This window comes from Manacus vitellinus, unplaced genomic scaffold, assembly GCF_001715985.3.
Source record: "Manacus vitellinus isolate BGI_N305 unplaced genomic scaffold, ASM171598v3 scaffold_4_pilon, whole genome shotgun sequence".
NCBI lineage: Eukaryota > Metazoa > Chordata > Aves > Passeriformes > Pipridae > Manacus > Manacus vitellinus.
In genome coordinates, this window is record NW_021940604.1 from 36,476,628 (window position 1) to 36,496,805 (window position 20,178).

At 37.1% G+C, this 20,178-nt stretch overlaps 1 protein-coding gene across 2 annotated transcripts in view; it reads left to right on the forward strand.

The window, feature by feature from the left end:
- Positions 1–10,889: 10,889 nt before the first annotated feature.
- Positions 10,890–20,178, forward strand: part of IMPG1 (interphotoreceptor matrix proteoglycan 1) — a 58,570-nt gene continuing 49,281 nt past the window's right edge. For both annotated transcript variants that reach the window (XM_018077827.2, XM_018077826.2), the window contains exon 1: positions 10,890–11,758. In XM_018077827.2, the coding sequence (XP_017933316.1) occupies positions 11,692–11,758 (67 nt within the window). In that variant the 5' untranslated portion in view covers positions 10,890–11,691. The remainder of the gene's footprint in view (positions 11,759–20,178) is intronic.

Below are 20,178 nucleotides of genomic sequence, written 5' to 3' on the forward strand. Positions count from 1 at the left end.
TGCTTATCACTTTCCTAGGGTAAGGCAAACAACCTACCAACAGAATCACAGAATATGCTGAGTTGGAAGGATATCACAAGCATCATCAAGTCCAACCCTTAGCCCTGTACAGGACCATCCCCAAGACTCACACCATGTGCCTGAGAGTATTGCCCAAATGCTTCTTGAACTCTGTCAGGCTTGGTGCTGTGACCACTACTCTGGGGAGACTGTTCCAGTACCAACCACCCTCTGGGTGAAAAACTTCTTTCTAACATCCAACTTAAACCTCTCCTGACACAACTTCAGGCCATTCCCTCAGGTCCTGTCACTGGTCCTACAAAGCAGAGCCAGTTGACTGAAGAACACCTTAAACGTATTTGAGCAAATGGCCCTCATGGACAGCCCACAAATTATTTTCAGAGAAAACTTAGGTCCCAAGAAAGCAGGAGCTTCTTTACATCTGATGAGCACACTTACCCATTTGGAGACTATAGGGCAAGACAAGACAGCTGCTAAAACTCTTCATGGGATCCTGTGAGAGATGTTAACCTGGTATTCCTTGCTGCAATAAATAAGGATGACCATGCTGGTTTTTAAATAAGACAATTAAGTGACTTATGAAAAAAGTAATATGGAGCTTTGCACTGCCTGGCTGCTTATTTTTTCCCTCATCTCTCTTTCATAGGCAATGCTGTGTGTGCTGCTACAGCTCCGACACATATGCTACACATAAACACAGATGAACTTTTGGAACTGCTACATGAGTTAGAGAAATGCACAAACTGAACCCAGAGGCATCTGTGGTAAACAGAAGAAACACGGGGCAGTGACATCCCTCCAAAGACGCTTCTTTTTCTTTCATCCCAAGCTATTCAAGATGTTTGAGGGGTTTAAATTGGAGCTGTCACCCAGTGCCACATGACCCCAAGTCCTCACGTGTGACGATAGGTCAGAGAGCTGTTTGTTTCAAAGGGCTAATCTATCAAATTGTCCTGGAAAATTTTCATGGAATCTAGCATCCAGGAAAGCATCTGAGATGCCAAAAAGCTTCCAGCCTGATGAGAAGGTGACCAGTTTCACAAGCAAAACTTGTTTGCAGAAGCAGGATCGCAAGCAGATCTCAAACAGACAGCAGAAATAGCTGCCACTAGCACCCTCAAGGCATGGCAACAGCAGCCTCTGATAACCTTCAAAACACAGTGCGATCGTAGCATTTATTTGTTACCACAGTGCTTATGAAAGTGGGGCTTGTACAATACACACACAGCATGCCTATTCCACAACAATTTCTTATCTAAATAGACAAGTAAATAAAAGCTAGAGAGAGGATTAAGCATACAAACAGAGCAAGAGGAGTAACAGCCTGCAAATTTCATGTCAGTTCAGCTACTTTTATTTACTTCTCCTTTGGGCAGAGTTTAATTAGTAAGGGATTAGTTGACAAAAGGAGGACAGGGGATATTAAAGATATGCATGAAAGTGACAATGCAATGGTTAGAGGGAGGGAGAAGAGGCACACAGAAAGCAGCTGGAGCGAGGCTGAGCTCAGAGTTTGTAAGAAAGGAAGCTCAGGGGGTTGCAGAAGGTGGCTGCACGGCTCAGGGCAGCAGTGTTCATAACTGTAAAAAGCAAGCTGATGCCTGTGGTGTTAACTGTATAGGGACAGAGGCACTGTCGTGTCTTGCCTCTGACAAGTTCATAGCAGAGAGGCAGTCCTGAATTGGTAATAACGATACACAACCAGCCCACAAAGAGTCTCACATAGGTACTATACAGAAAAGTTGCAGATTTTAACTACTTCTGTGCCAGAATCAACCTTGAGCTGGCTCCTAAAAAAGCATTTGTCTGGCAAAAAAGCTGATGGATCCCAGAGGGTGCCCATTCTCTGCTGTTCCAGATCAGAATGCTGAGAAGCCCCAGGAACTCCCAGTTCACTGCTCAGTCATCTCAGGGCTAAGGCGGGAGGAATCCATAACATATCCTCTTCCAAGGGCATTGAGCAAAGCACCACTGAGCATCAGCACAGCTGATGACAGGATCTGGTTTCTGGAGCCTCCTTGGGCTCCAGGAAGGGCCCTCAATGTGGCATGAGAAAGTCGGGGCTGCTGTGGGAAACTGAAGTTAGCAATAAAGAATAAGAAATTGAAATTAAAAAGATGTCTGAAAAGGAACTAAAACCCTAATGTTAACGCAATCTGGGGGGGAGGAGTAGAAAGAAGGTGCATTGCTGTTGCTTATTTTTTTTCCAGTGAAAGATAAGCTATACGGTCTTTCTAAATTTTAATTCTATGCCAGATTTTGAAGACAGAAGCTACTTGTATATTGCTGTAGCCATCAGTGAAATGCAGAGGGAAAGAAGGAGGAACTGCCAGTGGATGGTGGTATTGTATAAGATAAAATAAGTAGCTTCCCACTTCTTACCTTGCATTTATCAACCATGGGTAGCTAATAAACACAACAGTCCTTCACTACACTCTTAGCTTTCAAAACATCATCTCATAGTGGGCTGGAAAGCAATTGAGGCTGAGACATGGAAGGGATGAAAAAACTGCAGAAATAAGTAAAATGAAATTAGGAGATGGGATTAAATAGGAAGGTCAGAAAGCAGAGAAAGCAGAAATGGGGAGGATGAAAACACGGGGGAAAAAAGAAACCAGATGAGAGGACAGATGGTCACCAGGGCAAAGAATTAAAAAATGGTGCTTGGGCAAATAATTTGTTGAAGAATGTGATTTTTAAAAATGAATACAAAAGATCAATTACAGATTGACTATTTAGGGTTCATTCTGGACTGAAGGGGAAGGAATAGCAGCATTTGTGTACAGCAGATTTTCTGACCCACCTTCTCCTTTCTTGCCAACTATATGCACCATCATTGCTATGCATGTTACAGAGGGTAACTGTACTCTACCTGAAGGATGCAGGTTTTAAACAGAAAGTAACTTAACCACAACTGATCCTGTTTACACTGTGAAAGCATTTTTGAACTTCCATGCTATTACTTTGATCAGTTCTGTGCATTCTTTCCTGCAGAAGAATCATCTCTAATTGAGCATTTATAGAGTGTTGTTCGAATTGTTGAAGTCTAGTTTAGGAATCACAGACAGAATGCTGATGAAAAAAAATATCAATCTGAACAGCTTATTAACACCATTTCTAACTATACACGGGAAGAAACTTTTGTCTCACAGAATTCTGTTCCAGAAATTAACAAATTCTATAATTTTTTCCTTATTTTTCAGTTTCAAGTTTTGTATCTTTTAAATGTAATTTCAGTGGTTCTGTGTGTGTTATACTCTGAAATTTTTGTGTGTGAATACATTTGCCACATCAAAGAATCCCTTTGAAAATACTGTTTGGAGCTGAATGGGGCTTATAGAGGCCCTGCAGTAGCCTGAATTGCTGCTCAATATGAGAGTGTCATAGAACAGCTGAAATAGGAAGGGGCCTGTGTTGCTCATCTCGTCAAATCCACAGTAAGACCAGGGTCAACTAGGGCAACACTGGGTTGCTCAGGACAGTGTTCAGTGGGGTTTTGAGTATTTCCAAGAACGGAGACTTTACAACCTCTCCGGAGACCACTGTCCCAGTGTTTGATCACCCTTATAAAAACGTCTGTTCAAATGGAATTTTTTGTGTTTCAGTTTGTGCTCATTGCCTCCTATCCTTTCACTGGGGAACACTGAGAAGCCTGGTTCTGCCTCTTTACTCCCTCTCATCAGGTATTTTTAAATGTTGTTAAAATTCCCCCTTGAATCTTCTCTTCTGAAAGCTAAACAATCCCAGCTCTGTTCAGCATGCAGAGTAATACATGTATAATATATTTGGCCTTGTGGAATAGTACACTGAAACTGCAAACACTTCCAGAAATACAAATCTGCAAGAAAGAAAAAAAAAAAATGGAAGCAAGAGACCACTGGCATCTTCATAAAAAAGCAAGGTCACAACCTTACTAAATAATACATGACAACTACTCAAGATTCTTCATGAAAGTGATAAGGCAATTTTTAAATATGAGAACAAATTTACAATTACTGCTTTTGGAAACAATAAAGATATACCCATCTTCACAGAAAATAGTCAAAAACTATTCAAAATTTTTCTGTTTGGAATTAACACCAACTAAGAAGCCTAGCAATACCAAAATATCAAAATGACAAAGGGCAACTGAGCAACAAAAAATAGAATTATAGTATGGATTTAAAGAATTAGAGAAAATGTTTCCATACTCTTAGTCTGCATCAGCTACATTTCCCAGAATGCAGCCATGAGATGCAGATAAAGTCAATTGGCCCAGAGCCCTTCAGAAAGAATAGAAAATAATAAGACTTCATTTAACAGTGTAAGATAAGGTGACTAGAGATACAAGGAACAAAGCATGATCTGAGTAGTGGCAACATCACACTGGTAATGTTACACTGAATAAATCATAAGGGAGTCTACTGGTGGTAACATTATCAAAATAAATTGTGTGAGATTCCATGGAGGGATTCAGCAGCAACAGTACTGGGAAAACCAGCTTCTGCACATACTGAGAATCCATTGTATAAATAATTATAAGTATGATACTGTTGGCTGGATAGAAAAGAGACAGGAATCTATCAGAAGCATAAAACAAGCTTGTTAGAAGAGAGGTCAATACCTGTACAGCTGACAGACAACTTACTTCTCAAAGCATCTTTGACAGAAGAGGTTTTTCACAGCATTTCTCTGAGTTCAAAGAGAGTAGGTTTATTACGATACTAAATTAAAAAGAAAAGTGATACTATAAATAAAAGCGATGTTTAAATTACTTAATTTTCTAAGCCTTGCCAGGCCTAGTTAAATGCAGCCTCCGTGCTACTTTTTCCAATTTTTCTACATTTTGTAACGAAAATATTGGAATTAAATTTGGACATTTATTCTTTCTGAACTCTCTGTTAGGACAGCCATTCACTTTGCTAATGACAGTCCTCATCACACAAACAGATCAGGACATTTCGGCTCAGGTCTGTAAGAGTCCTGATGACAGTCACCTGTCCCTTGCTGAAAACAAAGGCAACACCCATCCCTCCTGAAAAAGGAGAGTAAGAAATTGTTAATAATAAAAACTATACAGTTTCCACTGTAGCAAAAAATTTCCATACACTTGCACATATTTTTATATTTCTATGTAGGTTTTTAATTTATCTCCTCTCAACCACAGCTTCAGTGGCACACAACCCTGGTTCACATACTACAAGACCTTTTCTTGAGCCAGAACTCTTCCCTACCAGATGAGTCCTGTGCACAGGAAATATGGTCATTTCATACTTCACTCTCACATGGTAAATGTGGAAAGTAAAATACTGATGAACAAATGTAGCCACTGCAGATGGTAGGGAATAACTACAAAGTGTAAAAAAAAAAAGTGAACAGTGCTACGCTAATGAACAAAGAGTAACTTTTATCTCACATTTAAAGAGAGAAAATTAAACTAGTGTAAAGATACAAACACATGTTATACTTTAGATATCTCCCTTCTTGCCTTCTCTCTCACTGCTAAACATCTTGCACTATCATCAAAAAACCCTGAGCTACCTATGTTTTCTGTTTATGATTAAACCAACATGTATTGTAAAAAACCCCATCTCTGCTTGCTTCATGTACAGAGACATACTAGATAGCTTCAATTTTTTTATAGCTGTTAACTAGAATGTTCAGCTTAATCTGCTGCACTGCTGAGAATGGTTTTGTGAATAGTAAATCCGTCAGTTAAATCAGTCACCTAATTCTAGAAAGACCGTTTCCCAGCATCAAGAGAAAAACAACTTGTCAAGCATAGGAAGAAACATGTTTCAGCTCATTATGGTTTCCCAGGATATACACTTAAGCAGCTCCAGGAATGACAGAAAGTTGTGTGTTGGTATGCAAGCAAGTGCACAATAATGTCTTTGAGCAGATGTCCTGTAGTCTTTATCTCCAGTGACTGGAAGTTAGTGGTCACCTTGCTGTTTTACTGCCCACTAGGAAAAAAAAAAACATTTTAATCCCATTTAATCTGATGTTTGCAGAAACCAAAGAAAGATCATATCAATATCAACATGAGCATAATTTGCTTGTCAATAATCATCCTGAAGCAACAGTCAGGCTGGGGTATTTTTCTCATAATTACGATGAATTACTGAGTTAATACCGTGCATTTTTCATATTGATTGGTAACTCATCACCTAAATGTATGCACACAATAGTTTTTCCTTTTCTTAATAATAAGAGGTGCTAGAAGTTCATAATTGTGTTAGCAACAGCATAACAGCAAAGCTTTTAAAAAATCCCAGAGAAACTTAGAGATATCTTTCAACTATGGAAGTCTAGGTTTACATTCATTAAAGGCAATGAAGAACTGCATTAATGCATCACCTGCTTCAATTGTGAGTTCAGACTAGAATTCCACAATGTTCTCTGCCAGTGCAGAACAGAAGAACATCAGGTTTCTTGTCTTGGAGGAGAGAGGCATTATAGAAAATAGACAAGTTTGTTGTACCATTCAGTCTGAGCAGGAGTTGTAACTACTGAGTAAGCTTGACTTTAATGGCAAATTAATCTGAAGGATTACAGCTCAGTGCCTAACAGTAGTCATGGATCAGATCAAAGACTCCGTCAATCTACTATCTTATGGATATTTATGGCAAATAAATGGGTAAGGAAATCGTATAAAGAACAGGCAAGCAAAAGTGACCCAGTTCCTAGCTTGTCTTTAATGTGTTTGACTGCCTTTGCGGAAGAGCTTGCAACTGGAAAAACACATGTATCCCAATCCTTGATGGTCCTACCATTCAAATTCCTGCTTATTCTTATATAAAGGAAATAATTTTTTATAAAATCATAATTAAATTGGGAATTTTATTGTCTCAGCAAGTTGTGGAGACCAAAAACTTGAAAGGCTCAGGAAGAAGTTGATAGATGCCTGAAAATTAAATTGAGTATTTTCCTGTACTCATATTACAAGAAAAACTAAGCAATTTAATAATTTCCTCAACTCTTCTGTCATTTCTCTTTCAGGACAAGACTCCAAGCCTTTGTTTCCTTGTATGGATATATTCCATTCCTCTGATAATCTTCATCACAATCCCATTTAAACTTCTAATTGCTCTAGGTATTATTGCTATTGCAGGACAACAGTATGAGATGCCATTTCAGTTTTTAAAAAATTTGCTTTCCTTTCTATACCTTTCTAATAAACCACTAATATTCTATTTCCCTTTTTGATCATGGCTAAAGATTGAACATTATTCTTTCAATCTCTCCTTGCCAAATTAATGATTCAGTGCTAATAAATATCTGTTCATTGATAGCATTATTTTTTCCCCATTGATACAGTTTATCTGCAGCCTTATGATCTACATTCAGCAGCCAGGAGATGGGTCTGCATCTGTTCACTATTATTATAAATCTTAGAGACTTTGAGCAATTATGCAACATCAGCAGATTTTGGTGCCTTATCATTTGCTCCACCTTCCAGCATAAAACCTTTGACTGGGAACACCTTTGAAATGCTTGATTTTTTCCTGTATTTGTCATTTTTTAGCAAGTTATTAATACAGATGGTCTTCCTTTTTACTCCACAACAGTTTAACTGGTTTAAGAGCAGACTCATGAAAAACAGTTGGGTGACCAAGGACATTGTATGAGCTAAATCATTCTTGTTAGTGTGTTTATTTATTTTATTATGTTTTCTATCCATCTCCCCAGTACAGAAGTCAGACATGCTGAAGCACAATTCTCCAGCTTTGTGCCACAACCTTTCTGAAAACTTTCTTTGATATAGAGGCTGACATAAGCACTCAGTGGCACAGTCAGCAACTCAGAATTTTTACCTCTGAGTTTCTTTTAAACTCTTGAATCTGTTATTGGCTATTTCTTGTAATTCAAATTTACAGCTTTATTCTAAACCAAACAATTATTCCACTTCTGGCATTTAGTCAGACTAAAAAATATCTTCCTTTTCACAGCATTTTCTGCATTACTATTGTTGAGATGAAAGGGTCAAAAGCAATAGATATGGTGAGGAGGCAGTAGGTTTAACTCAAGAGACTTTTGCAGCTGGCAATGTGAGACCTGGGAAAGATCAGTGGGGGAAATCCCATTTCTTACACCTACTGATGTTTATCCTCTGCCTGTTTTGAGAAGTAGGATTCCCGTGTAGAGATAACACCTTCTCACAGATATGCCTGAGGGCCCTGCTGGAAGGGAGGGAGACCATAAAGCCCAGGAGAGAGCACAGCCTTGAGGTACCGCGCACATGCCAGGCCTGTTGGGATGCAGAGGCCAGGAACAGCCCCCATGATGCTCTTTTACCCACTGCATGATTTTGCAGTAGTGTATTTAGGGTTTCCAACTTCGGAATAAACTTTTCCTTAATACCTTAGCCATGCTTTGGTCATCTGGGTTTACCTGCATGCATATCACTTTTAACACTGTTATTTTAATGACACCCCAGTAGAAATGCAGTGCACTAGCCCAATGCTGTCACAGTCTATGGCCATCAGCAAAGTAAGTTGTATGGCACTCCTTCCAGGATATACTGGCTGAGTTCAGTTTTGAAGGAAGAATGTAAGAATTTCCAGAAGAAATGGGTTTTAAAGAACAATTTGTTTGAAAAATAAGAACATTTGCAAGCACAGTGTCTGGACGCCAATCTGCTCTTTCATGGAGAAAATATTTAGCTTAGTTTCAAACTGGCTTTTCCTGATGTGATCGTATTTGTTCCCTGCTCTTAAAGTATTGTCAATGAAACATGAAAAACCCCAATAAACAAAATATAGGTATTTTTTACCTGACCTGAGAGATATGTGGGTTTTTTGGTGTTTTTTTTGGTTTTTTTTTTTACTTCATTTACTGAGTAAATATAAATCTGGTATTAGTTCAGTAAGAAAATAAAAACATGGTAGTTGGGTAGCAATAGAGGGCAAAATACAAATACTGCCCAACTAGAAAAGCTCGAAAAGCAAAAGACATTTTTGTTCTTCATGGTAAAGTCTTTAAATCTATTACAGGGTTGCTGATGCCTAACTTTGATATGCAAACCAGAATATCTAAAAATAAAACATTTGTAAAATTCAGAATATTACTTTATGTGCAGAGATACACTGAGATGACCAGTATTGAGTCTGATTTAACCCATTTACAAGCACTTATCCTGGGTGAATGGATATTTTAGCATCCAGTTTTGCCCTTTGTGGTAGTATATTTGTTATGCACTATTGGATTTCAGCAGAATATTTTAATCACCTTTTTAACAATATATAATTATTGTTGACAGCAAACCAACAAGAAGAAACACTTCTAGATTAATTAACAGTGACCTATAATTAAACATTGCAGTACTTAGAGATGGAGTGGTCCCTAGATAACATTGCTCTACTTTTAATGAGTGTTTATCATTCTGGTTTGCTTCCCCTGTGGCAGTTATCAAGGTTAGTTACAAAATTTCTTAATTAAATGGAAAAACATAGAAGACACTGTCTTAACAGAAACCAGCTTGAAATATTCATGACTTAAGCATAATCTTAAAGTACGCAGACTCCTTCCCTACAAATTTTTAATCACAGTTTACCTGTTTTCCTTAAGTCATACCTAGACACTAAACTACAGTGCTGTATTCTAGGATTATTCCTGTTCCTTTTTCTCTGAAGACAGAAATATGTGTTATTAAATGTTTATCTTCTCCAACATGTGAATGGCTCAAAAAATGTGTTTTCAAATTAAGCTTTGATATAGGATTTGTGATTCCTGGTCCAAGCTTCAGTAACCAGTTTCTACAGTAATTACGTAAATCTCTTTATTGCACATTTTCAAAATGCAGTCTGACGCTTAAATTAGATTCCTAATGGAATTAAAGGATCACATTCCTACCAAATTCCATATGGAGTTTGGTACCCAGAGTGCTCTGAGGAAATAATCTGACTTTCACCAATTCTGCATTTTCAGATGTCACCAGAAACAGAAAATTCCACCACACTGAGAAAAATGCTCTACAATTCCTATTGTTTCAGATTGAAAGCTGAACTAAAAAAATAAGATAACATATAACTAAAAATAAGATAACATATAAGAGGGAGTTTCATCTTTAAACTATAACATGCTTATAAATTCTTCCTAAAGCTCAACTGGTTCATACAAGTACTATTTCCATGTTTACACTATATACAATATGATTATTATATGTAAAATATGTAAAGACAAATATTGGTAGAGGTAAAGAATGATCCTTATATAATATGAAATTTTTCTTCAGTAGAAATCCTGATCATCTTCACTGTTGCTTTGCATTGTGCTGTTGACAAAATATTCTTTATTTGTTTTCTTAGAACAAAAAACAATGTGTATGAAAGGTTTTGTATAAAACATTAAAAGACGCACCAGAAAAATCAAAAAAAAAAAGTGAAAATAAAAAAAAAAGATCTTGTTTGGTCCCAGCCAAGTCTCTGTACTAGCTGGTCTGAGTAGTTAAAATCAGGCAATCTTGGGAAGGGAGGGAGGTTACCATTGTTTAAATCCTAGGTAAAAATAGAATACTGATTGGGTTCAAATGAAGGTTGTTCTTAGAGTAACTTGCTCTTACAGATTCTTACTGCCAGTCCAGATACTTCTTATGTTAAAGCACAGTTGCACAAAAATCTCCAAGGGGTACAGAACATCAGAAATGACTACCTGGTAGCATTTTTAGTTGCGATGCAACAATAAAAAAGGTCTTGAAAAATAAAAGGATAAGTATGGACCACTTACACATGCCAAATATGTAACCAGAATAGTTATCTGGGAAACTGGAGGAGAGCTGTCTGAAAAGTGTATTTACTCACTGCCAGTTCTTGGCCTGGTTAGAGCTATGTGCTTGAAAGAGCATTTCCCAGCACTTTCTGTTTTTCTCCCACCATGCAGCACTTTCCCTTCCCCACTCACAGTTTGGCATCAGAGTCTGCCAGCCCTGAACACTGCTGCAATTTACTGCTGAGTCATCACATCACATCACTGTCACAGAACATCATCATCACTGCTCTTACAGGAATATTGCAACAGCAACCTTTTGGTATGAGAAAGGAGAGAGGATTCCAAGACATAGGCAGTGGAAGAGCAGAGCATAGTAGGTTCTTTCAGAAAAAGCTATCTTCTTCAAAGGAAGTTCCCTGGGTTTTGTGATCACTGGTTTGGAAACAGCAGAATTAGCACTGCCCATGCTTTCATCTCTGCTCACATGCTATACTTCCAGAGCGCCCAAAGGATCAATGTTCGAAGGCAATGGGAACTAGAAGAGACTTCCGTTGTTTATCATGGTGTTGCTGAAGTCTTCTGGGGTTGACAGATGCCACTGCAGAAGGTTAATAAGATGAAAAAAGCTCTTCCAGCTGGACCGTAAGAGGGATTATGTCTGAGCAGCAGATAAACAGATTATTCCAGAAACAGACACTGCTTTTTTTTAAAACTTCGTCACTCTTGTCTTACCACTCCAGTCCCCCAGGCTAGAAGTGTGTGTGTTGAAGGGGCTTGCCCAGCTCTTGCATTCTGGCACCTGTTGCACTCTGCCTAGTTGCAATTCAATGCAGTCCAAGGCTGGGGACACCTGAAAAATAATAAGACAAAAGACGTTTGGGGATTTCAGTTCGCTAAGAAAACAGAATTCTTCTGCTTGACTGAAATATTCTTATTTCCTGCATGATTGGTCTTGAAAACTGTGAATGATCAATAGACAGCATGCATTTGAAAACTGGATTAATATTTTTGATCATTTGCCTTGCTCTCCAAGTTCAGGGAAGCAGAGGTAAGTTCATGTATTAAAGGTTTAGATTAATTTTACATTGCATATGTTGAGAAACAAAATAATTTCCAGATCAGGAGTTTTCATATTACAGAATTTTGTGTTTGGAGTGTGGTGTTTTGACAATTCAACTAGAGACAGTACAGTTACTGACACACTGTTATAAAGCTGAAAAAGGAAACATTGGCCTTAATTCTCATGTATGTTTCCTAGGCTTTACAATCTCAGTAAGAGATGCCATCTAGATTCATTTTAGCTGAATATGTTCTGTTATGACAAAATATAATTTCAAAAACAACTATAATGAAGATGAAAAACAGTTGAAAGAACATCTAAGTGCTGACATTGTAAAAGATGGTCTTTCATCCCAGAAATAAAGAGAAAATAGTAAAGTCTATCTTTGCATTGACTAGCCACTGTCAGAAAAAAAACTTCCAAAAACTTTTAGATAGACAAATTCTGGAGGAATACACCATGCTGACAAATATGCAAAACCCAGCAATACTAGTAAGGATTACTGTAATAATAATTGTAAAATGATTTGCAAGAAAACAAATACAGATAACTCCTCTGTACTTAATTCAATAGCTAACGATGACTCATTTTAAAAATATTAAAAAGTTCACAGCAATTTTAAAGTTTCTTCAACAACAAAAAAGAAAAGATGGTCATGTGATTTTTCCTGATTAGTTCTATATTCAGTACATTTAGAGCTTTGGTGAATATGTTTAATTTACGAGGAGGTTCCTTAATAACATTTACATCTATGCTTTGATATTTACATAATCAAATTAAAAGCCAGCATAACAACTGCTTTATGTGCCCCCAAGTCAATGATTTCTATTTTTATGTCAATCTCAGGCCTGTTAATTAAATGCAAAGAATGTAAAATGATAAAAGAGAAGTATCCTCAACGTTCTCTAAATATTTGTTAAAGAGACAGTGTGAAATATAGTCTGCTGTCAATACTATTTGGAAAGTTTTATTTACACTTTTTGTCTTGCTTTTCTTTGCACAGATTTTCTGTAAGAAATACAGAACACAGTTCTTATATGTCACTTAAATGATGTAAATCTTCTCCAGTGGACAATTAAAGTACTGAAAAAAATACCTGGAGAAATGTACTGTATAAGTTAACCCTAGATTCATATTGTGCTGGTCTTTGATTTTACTTTTTAATACCACGTAAATAGTGTCATTTAATCATTAATGATACTTTAGAAATGTGGTCAAAAATGAGAGAATGAGTGGTATTTCATGTCTGACAAGAAGAAAAGTTCTATAAAAATGCACTGGGTTTGCATTTAAGTTGCATATTCTATGAGGGAAAGAGATAGAATGAATTCCAGACAATTCATGCATGCTTGATGGCATCATTGTAGTCCATATTTATAATTATGAACTGAGAAAGCAATATTGTTAAAAGTGGGATCATATAGTTTCACCCCATTGTAAAACACCAGCCAAATGCTGGGAGGCTATCTTGACAGAGAGGAATACAAAATTGTGTATCAACCTCCCTAAGAGATGCAGTAGAAGACTTGCTACATAAAATGTTCATCAACACTCAGGAAACCATGACCAGTCATAAACTTTACTTAACATCTTGCTTATGTAGCAATGTTCAAATTTTCTCATTTTTGATGGCTTTCCATGTGAATAATTAGAAAAATTCCTCCTCTTTATAAAGTATATATAGTATGCATAAACGTATAATAATTCCTTTTTATTGACATGTAGTCATGCTATGTATAATATTTTTAACTATGTTATTTCAAATATATGCACACAGATCTCAAAAAACTTAAGGGTTGTAGTAAGAAACTTCTTTTTCAGAGCAGAGATGATTCCAGAACTGTTATTTTATGACTTAGCATTAGGGTCATATACTTAGAGAAAGTGTTTTTCAAAAGTACAGTAGTCTGAACACTTCTATGAATCACTCAGTAGTGAACCTAACACAGATGTTATGAGGCTTTTTTTGAGTCTATTCAAGTTTTCAGGATATGTAAACTGTGACAGGCTAGGAAATAAGAGACTATGATATAAAATATCCCCATCTTAAATGAAAAAACCATACAGACAATTTCTAAATATTTATAGAGTTAATCAGTTGATATCTTTTCCTCATTTAAAAAACAAAACAAACAACAAAAAACAAACAAAACTATCTTAAATTCAAATTCTGCATTTACTCACACTTATATTTCATAAAAAGTGGGTTAACTTTTTAAAAGTGAGGCTTGCTTAGTAATGTCTTTTGGTTCTTCCTCCCATCCCTATTTAAGAATTAAAAGAGTGCTTCTTCCAGACATTGGAGGCTGTCCAGGAGCACCTCCAGTTCTACAGTAAACAAACAGGAAACTGTAGGAAGCAAAATAAACACTTTAGAGATACAGCGTTCAACTTTGGCCATAATTTTCCCACTGTCCTGACACAAACTGTCTCTAGCAATGGGAAGGGAAAGTGAGGGGAATAAAATCTTTGTGATAGCACAAAATCTATGCACAAAATCTGAATAGTAAACCAATGAACACCCAGACTAAATACCAAAATCCAGAGAAGCTTTGAACGCTCAAAAATAATGCCTTGAGGTTGGATACATCTTGGCATTTGATACTGAGAATGTAAGGGAGCTAGAGCGCGTTCAAGGCTGTTTTGTGTTACTTTTTTATTCAGCAAGCAAATATTCGCTATTTACTCAGCCATTCCTTAGGACACAAAGGCTTTGTGTTCGCTCTATGAAATCATTTTAATTCATTCTGACTGACCCCTTCCCGCTAGGCTGTTCCAATTCAGCAACAAATGTCGCAGATCTTCATTACTATAATTGCCCAATAAAAAAAAGGGTTAAGTAAATTTGTTAAGCCAAAGGAAAAGGTAATTCAAAGAACATAAAGCTTCAAAGAAAGAAAGAAAAAGACATCTGCCTTTTGCCCTAATATTATCTTCTACCTTCATCCATAAAATAAGAATTATCAAGTTAAAGTTAGGTTTCTTGGTTGTGCTTATAAACAAATGAAAAGTAAACCTTTTTTTTCCCCCTTCCCAAGCAAACATAGCACTGCATTTTATATGGGTTTTAACATACTAATTTTCTGGCTAAAAGCCAAACTTGAATACAAATACTAGAACATTGTCACTGAATCTTAAAGATTAATTCCAGAAATAGTAACACCTGTGACACAAGGATCAGTGAACTATATGTGAATGAACAGCTAGGTATGTGGGATTTTTTCTCTGAAAACACCTGTGGACAAGATCACTATTAACAGGATTTCTCCTTTTACAGGACATTAATTTACAGGCTGTAATAAAATAACCCAAAGTCTTAACCTCCTAGAAATCCAGATCATTTATCCTATTCTTTATTTCTCAGCTAACTATGGAGTCCCTATGGCCTCAGCAGTGCACAAAGTGACATGGCCAACACCCATCAGATATAGTCAAACAGTGTCTTCTTTCCAGAGGAAGACAGTTCTTCTTTACAAAAGGAAAACTGTGTATGCATATGCATTCTACTACATGCATTTCAATGTTTTAAAATACTTTATATATGTTTCCCCCCTGCTTTTTTACCTCTGTCCAACCTAGTTCCCTTGGGATTAAAATTAGTTTTCTACTCATTTTCTATCACACAATTATTCTATTTTTATCAGGAATTAGGTGCACTATCCTGCACGTTCCATGCATTTTGTACTTTGTAAGCCCAGCTGTGCTTTAATTTCTTCCCCTTAGGAATGTGTGATGTTGAATAACACATGTTCTAAAAACAAATCTATCTCTCTCTCTCTGCTTTTATATACATGTATGCTAGCATTTAGTCACTGTCAGCTGCTATTTACTGGACAGACACTTCAGAATAGTAACCTATCTGGAAAACATATGATTAACAATCATCTGGGAGTACCCTGCCACCTGCCACAGTGTAGGTGTGTTTTTATACCCTTACATAACAGCACACCTTATCACTGTATGCAAGCATACCACCAGTCTGACAGAGTAACACTATCATCCTCATTTCGCGAAAGCACGAGGACCTGAGGTATAACTTAGAAATTGAAGTCCTGACTTGTAAGAAGCACTGCAGTCACAAAGCAGGACTGCAAAGAGTTTGCTGGGCTGATTCTCAGAGCTACTGCCTAGTCATACAGACATTTGCAAATTAGTAGGACCCGGACTCATAGCTACACTAATTGTACTTAGGCCACCATCCTTTTCTTTTCAGTGGTGAGGTTCTACCAGCTTTTAAACTTCTACTTTGGTGCAGAGCTGAAATTATCTTCTTATTGGCCACTCTGAATCTTTCAATACCTCTCTCAGATTTTACCCAATTGTATATTAACAATCTTAGTAAGCAAGTTACCTGAAATACTAGTTTTAGTGGCTATGTTCCAGGTATACCTTTCATACATATGAGTCAACACAGATCATAGAAATCCCAGGAGTTTCAGGTAGGAAACAGCAGCGCACTCATCTTTCATTTTGTGATTTCATGGTGGCAGCACAAAACGAAGACGGTTCTAATTGAGTTCTTTTCCCTTTCCTCTTCTCCATCAAAACTAGACAAACAAGTAGCCATGCTTAGATCAAGAATTGGACTAGGTGTCCTCCAAACCAAACTTGGTCTGTGCAGCTTGATACATAACTAAGTTAAATAAGGTTAAGTCCAAGTCACTCCCTGTCAAAATGAGACAGAGTCAATTAGCCAGAGACTGTAGATTGTACTGCAGGATAGGTGACTCTAAACTGTGAGGAAAATCAAACAGTTCCAAATACACAAGCTGAAGCAAAGAGATGGCACTGGGGCTTCTGGCACCTGGAAGCATTCTCTTATGTCAACCATCCTAATTGTCATCATATTTGAAGACAGGTATCTCAATAAGCTCATTCTGCACTACGACTCTGCCATCTACATCAATATTTCAATAGTTTTGATAGTGTGAGTCAAAGTATAACTGCAACTTGAACTTACACTGTGTCACTGGCTTTCTCAGAGGATAGCTGTACGTCTCAAGAATGACTACTCAGAAAAATAATAGCAGAGGTGTTCAACTTAGTGTTTCATCACTACAGATTGGATGCATGCCTCCAAGAACTACTTAAACATTTAGAGCATTTTCTTGCATCCCTTGATGTAAACCATGTGAGTTAACAGAACAGATTCTGGACCTTAAGAAGAATGTTATAGGATTCAGAGGTTGGCAATGAAACCATAGATGGTCTTTGATATTTTCTAAGAATTCCAGTAGCAGAAGTTCACAGAGTTGATGAATAAAAATTTGTACTTTTCTGTCTGAAAGAGGATCTATAAATTTCTACCTTTAATGAGAGTTATTATGTCTAGGAAAACATGAGTTTCTCATGATATTTTTTCAGGTTGGAAGAAAATGTGTGAAAATCACATGCTGACTCATAAAGATTTCAGCATGTTCAATATTTGTGGTTGGTACAGACAACATTTAGTGTCAATGTGGATTCATCATAGGACAACTATATTCACAAAATCAGGAAAAGCTTATCAGTGGCATATTATGTTTTCTATTCTCATCTATAATAAGTAGATAATTCATCATAATTATTTTGCCATTAATTGTATAGTTAGCACAATTCAAAGATATTACCAAATTATCTGCTTACAGAGGGAGAAAAGACTATGTTTGCCTGCTCCAGTGTCTATGAATAAATTTCATAAAACTGGCTTCAAATTATCTTCTTACCGTTCTTTCTGAAGTTGGTTAGCAATTGCATTTCTCCACTTGGCGCAGGAAACCACATGGCTTTGTGTATTTGAGAGGAGGGGAACAGCCAAGGGATTATGATATTTGCTTATGTTTCTCTGTATTACCTACTTGCCAAAATTAAATTCTTCACACTTACTGAAATCCAAAAGCACATTGGCTGATGACAGTAGTGACCTTTGGTACCGAAACATAAATCTAGGTTAATTTAAAGGGTTCTGAAAAAGAACAATTACCTAATGCCATCTCCTAGCTTTGAATATAAAACCATTAAAACAAAAAGGTTTCAAGTTTTTAATAAAATTTACCCGTTTACTAATATCATAGATTTCAAAATAACTTATTCTTCTTCAGATTTGTTTCCATACATGTTCTGTAATGTAGATTGTTTCATTATAACCAAACATTTAGTATTTTTAACGTAAGAATAACAACAGGAATATATCGCGTAAGGATTCATGGGAGCCTTACCTTATTTGAGCACTGTTAACAGTAACTGCATTCCTCATCTTCCATAAACATTTAAAGAAACTTCCTCATGCATTTCTGCCAAGAAACAGATTTATGACAACCCACCATTTTCCTGGATTCTCAAGAAAGAAAATCCCTTGGTACAGATCTATTTTTAAAAATTAACCTAGTCTTTAAAAGGTTGAAAATTATAGAACTTACCTTTTAAGCAGAAGCCAGGAATTCCTCTCCTGTGTCATAGAGAGCTTGAATGCAGCTTGGGAATATGTGTAAGGTGATGTTTTGTCATGGTGAATCCAAGCAAGAGATACAAGGTTCAGACCAGTATTGTCTCCACTGCACAAGCAGGGTCTAGCACTTCCCTGATGTGTAAGGTGATGTTGAGTCTTATGTCACAAGATATTAGAGGTACATGAAGGGTTCTGTATTGCTGGGTGTATAACAACCAGTTTGGTGGTACTTGTACGGGAAGTTTGCTAGGAGATGTTGGCCAGCTTGCCACAGCTTACACTGGAGGCCTGGACCTGGCCCCCAGAGCACTTTGCCTGTGGAGTGAGGCCTGGGTATCTCATTGTGGCAATGTTAGTATTTAGTCACATTTAAGAACAGAATTCACAAACTCAACATACCAAACAGGAATTACCAAACTCATCTTTGTCAATATTTTTTCTGAGAAATTAGAATTATTCACTTTTAATATAAATGCCTTAGGCCTCTTTCCCTCTTTTAGAAACAGAGGCATTCTCTTCTGACCACAATTCCTCTTCTTCTGAAGCTAAGCATCAAAGTCAGCTGCTTATCTTTCAGCATAACTTCCCCATAGTAGTGGATACTGCCCTCTTACCCAGCAGTTCACTGGCTAAGTGCACTAAACCTGGAGAACTGAGATCCAAAGTGAGTTCCCTCCTGTGCCTCAGCTACCCCAGTTAGAGACCCACCAGGATGCAACAATCATTTTGTTTGAGTCCCCTTAATAATTCCTTTCAATTTTCTTTCACTGTGTGCATTAAAAACAGTTAAATAATATATTGGACCCAAAGATAACTACAAGCAAGCCATATAATCTTGTGTTTAAGGGCACTGAGCTCTCAGAGACAAGATCTGAGCGGATTAAATATTAGCATTAATTTTTCTAACATGGAATTCCATACTCTGAAGTTTCTAAAACTGTGAGCCTTTATGGTTGTAAAAACAAGCTTGGACATGCAACACGAACACAGAGTTACAGTGTCTGAAAAAGCCCTGGCAAAGCAGGCCCAAACACCTAGAGAACAAGAAAAGGGCCTCCACTTTCACATCTGTATAGGAAGATAGACATTGTTGCATGCTTCTCTGAGAGAAGATAGGTGCTGCTTCTAGTACTCACACGCAGGATCTAGGTTGCATTTGATGATAAGGCCATGCCATATTTTAATCTGTTCCTGCTCATCTAAGCCCCTTTGGCCCAGTTAGACTCTTCACATGCAAATGACCTGAGGAAATATGGCATGACAAAAAATAGAAATTGAAAAGGAATATAAGGAGAGAACATGTCACGGGCAAGTGCCACTAGAACATGGGATCTTCACTATTGCCATGACAGGAGGAGACTAGTTGTAGGTAAGAGTCTAGGATATTACCTCTCTTTGTACTTTCTATGCTTCATCTGGTGTTTACACTGATCAGCCCTTTAAGAAATCTCAAGATCAACTTTCCATAACCAGTCAGCCACGCTTTGGTTACTGGCTCAGTTATCAACATAGGACTGTTGGCCCCACTATATATTTAGCAGCAACACATTTACAGGATCTTTGCTGAATTAAACTCGATTGGCTTTCCTCATCATATTTCACCAGTTCCCTTACATAAGCCTTAACTTTTAATTAACAATTATTTTATTTTGTGGGCAATACATCTCATTTATCAATCAAGCATTCCTCTCTATCCTAAGCACATCCACTTATTTTTCAGACTCATCTGCTTTTTCATACATTTCAAACCTTGTGATGATTTAAGGATGGATTACTCAGACTTTTGTCACCTTGAATTTTGCTGCCAAATCTTTAGTTACCATATCTTAAATTCTTATGTTTTATATGATAACATCTAAATTCTCTCAGGGCAAACTAAAAGTCTGCTGCCAAAATAATGCTGTCGGTAAACGTTCCTACACAGAAATTGTCTACATTGCTGAAAAAAAAACAAACTACCAACACCAAAATTGGAGGCCTC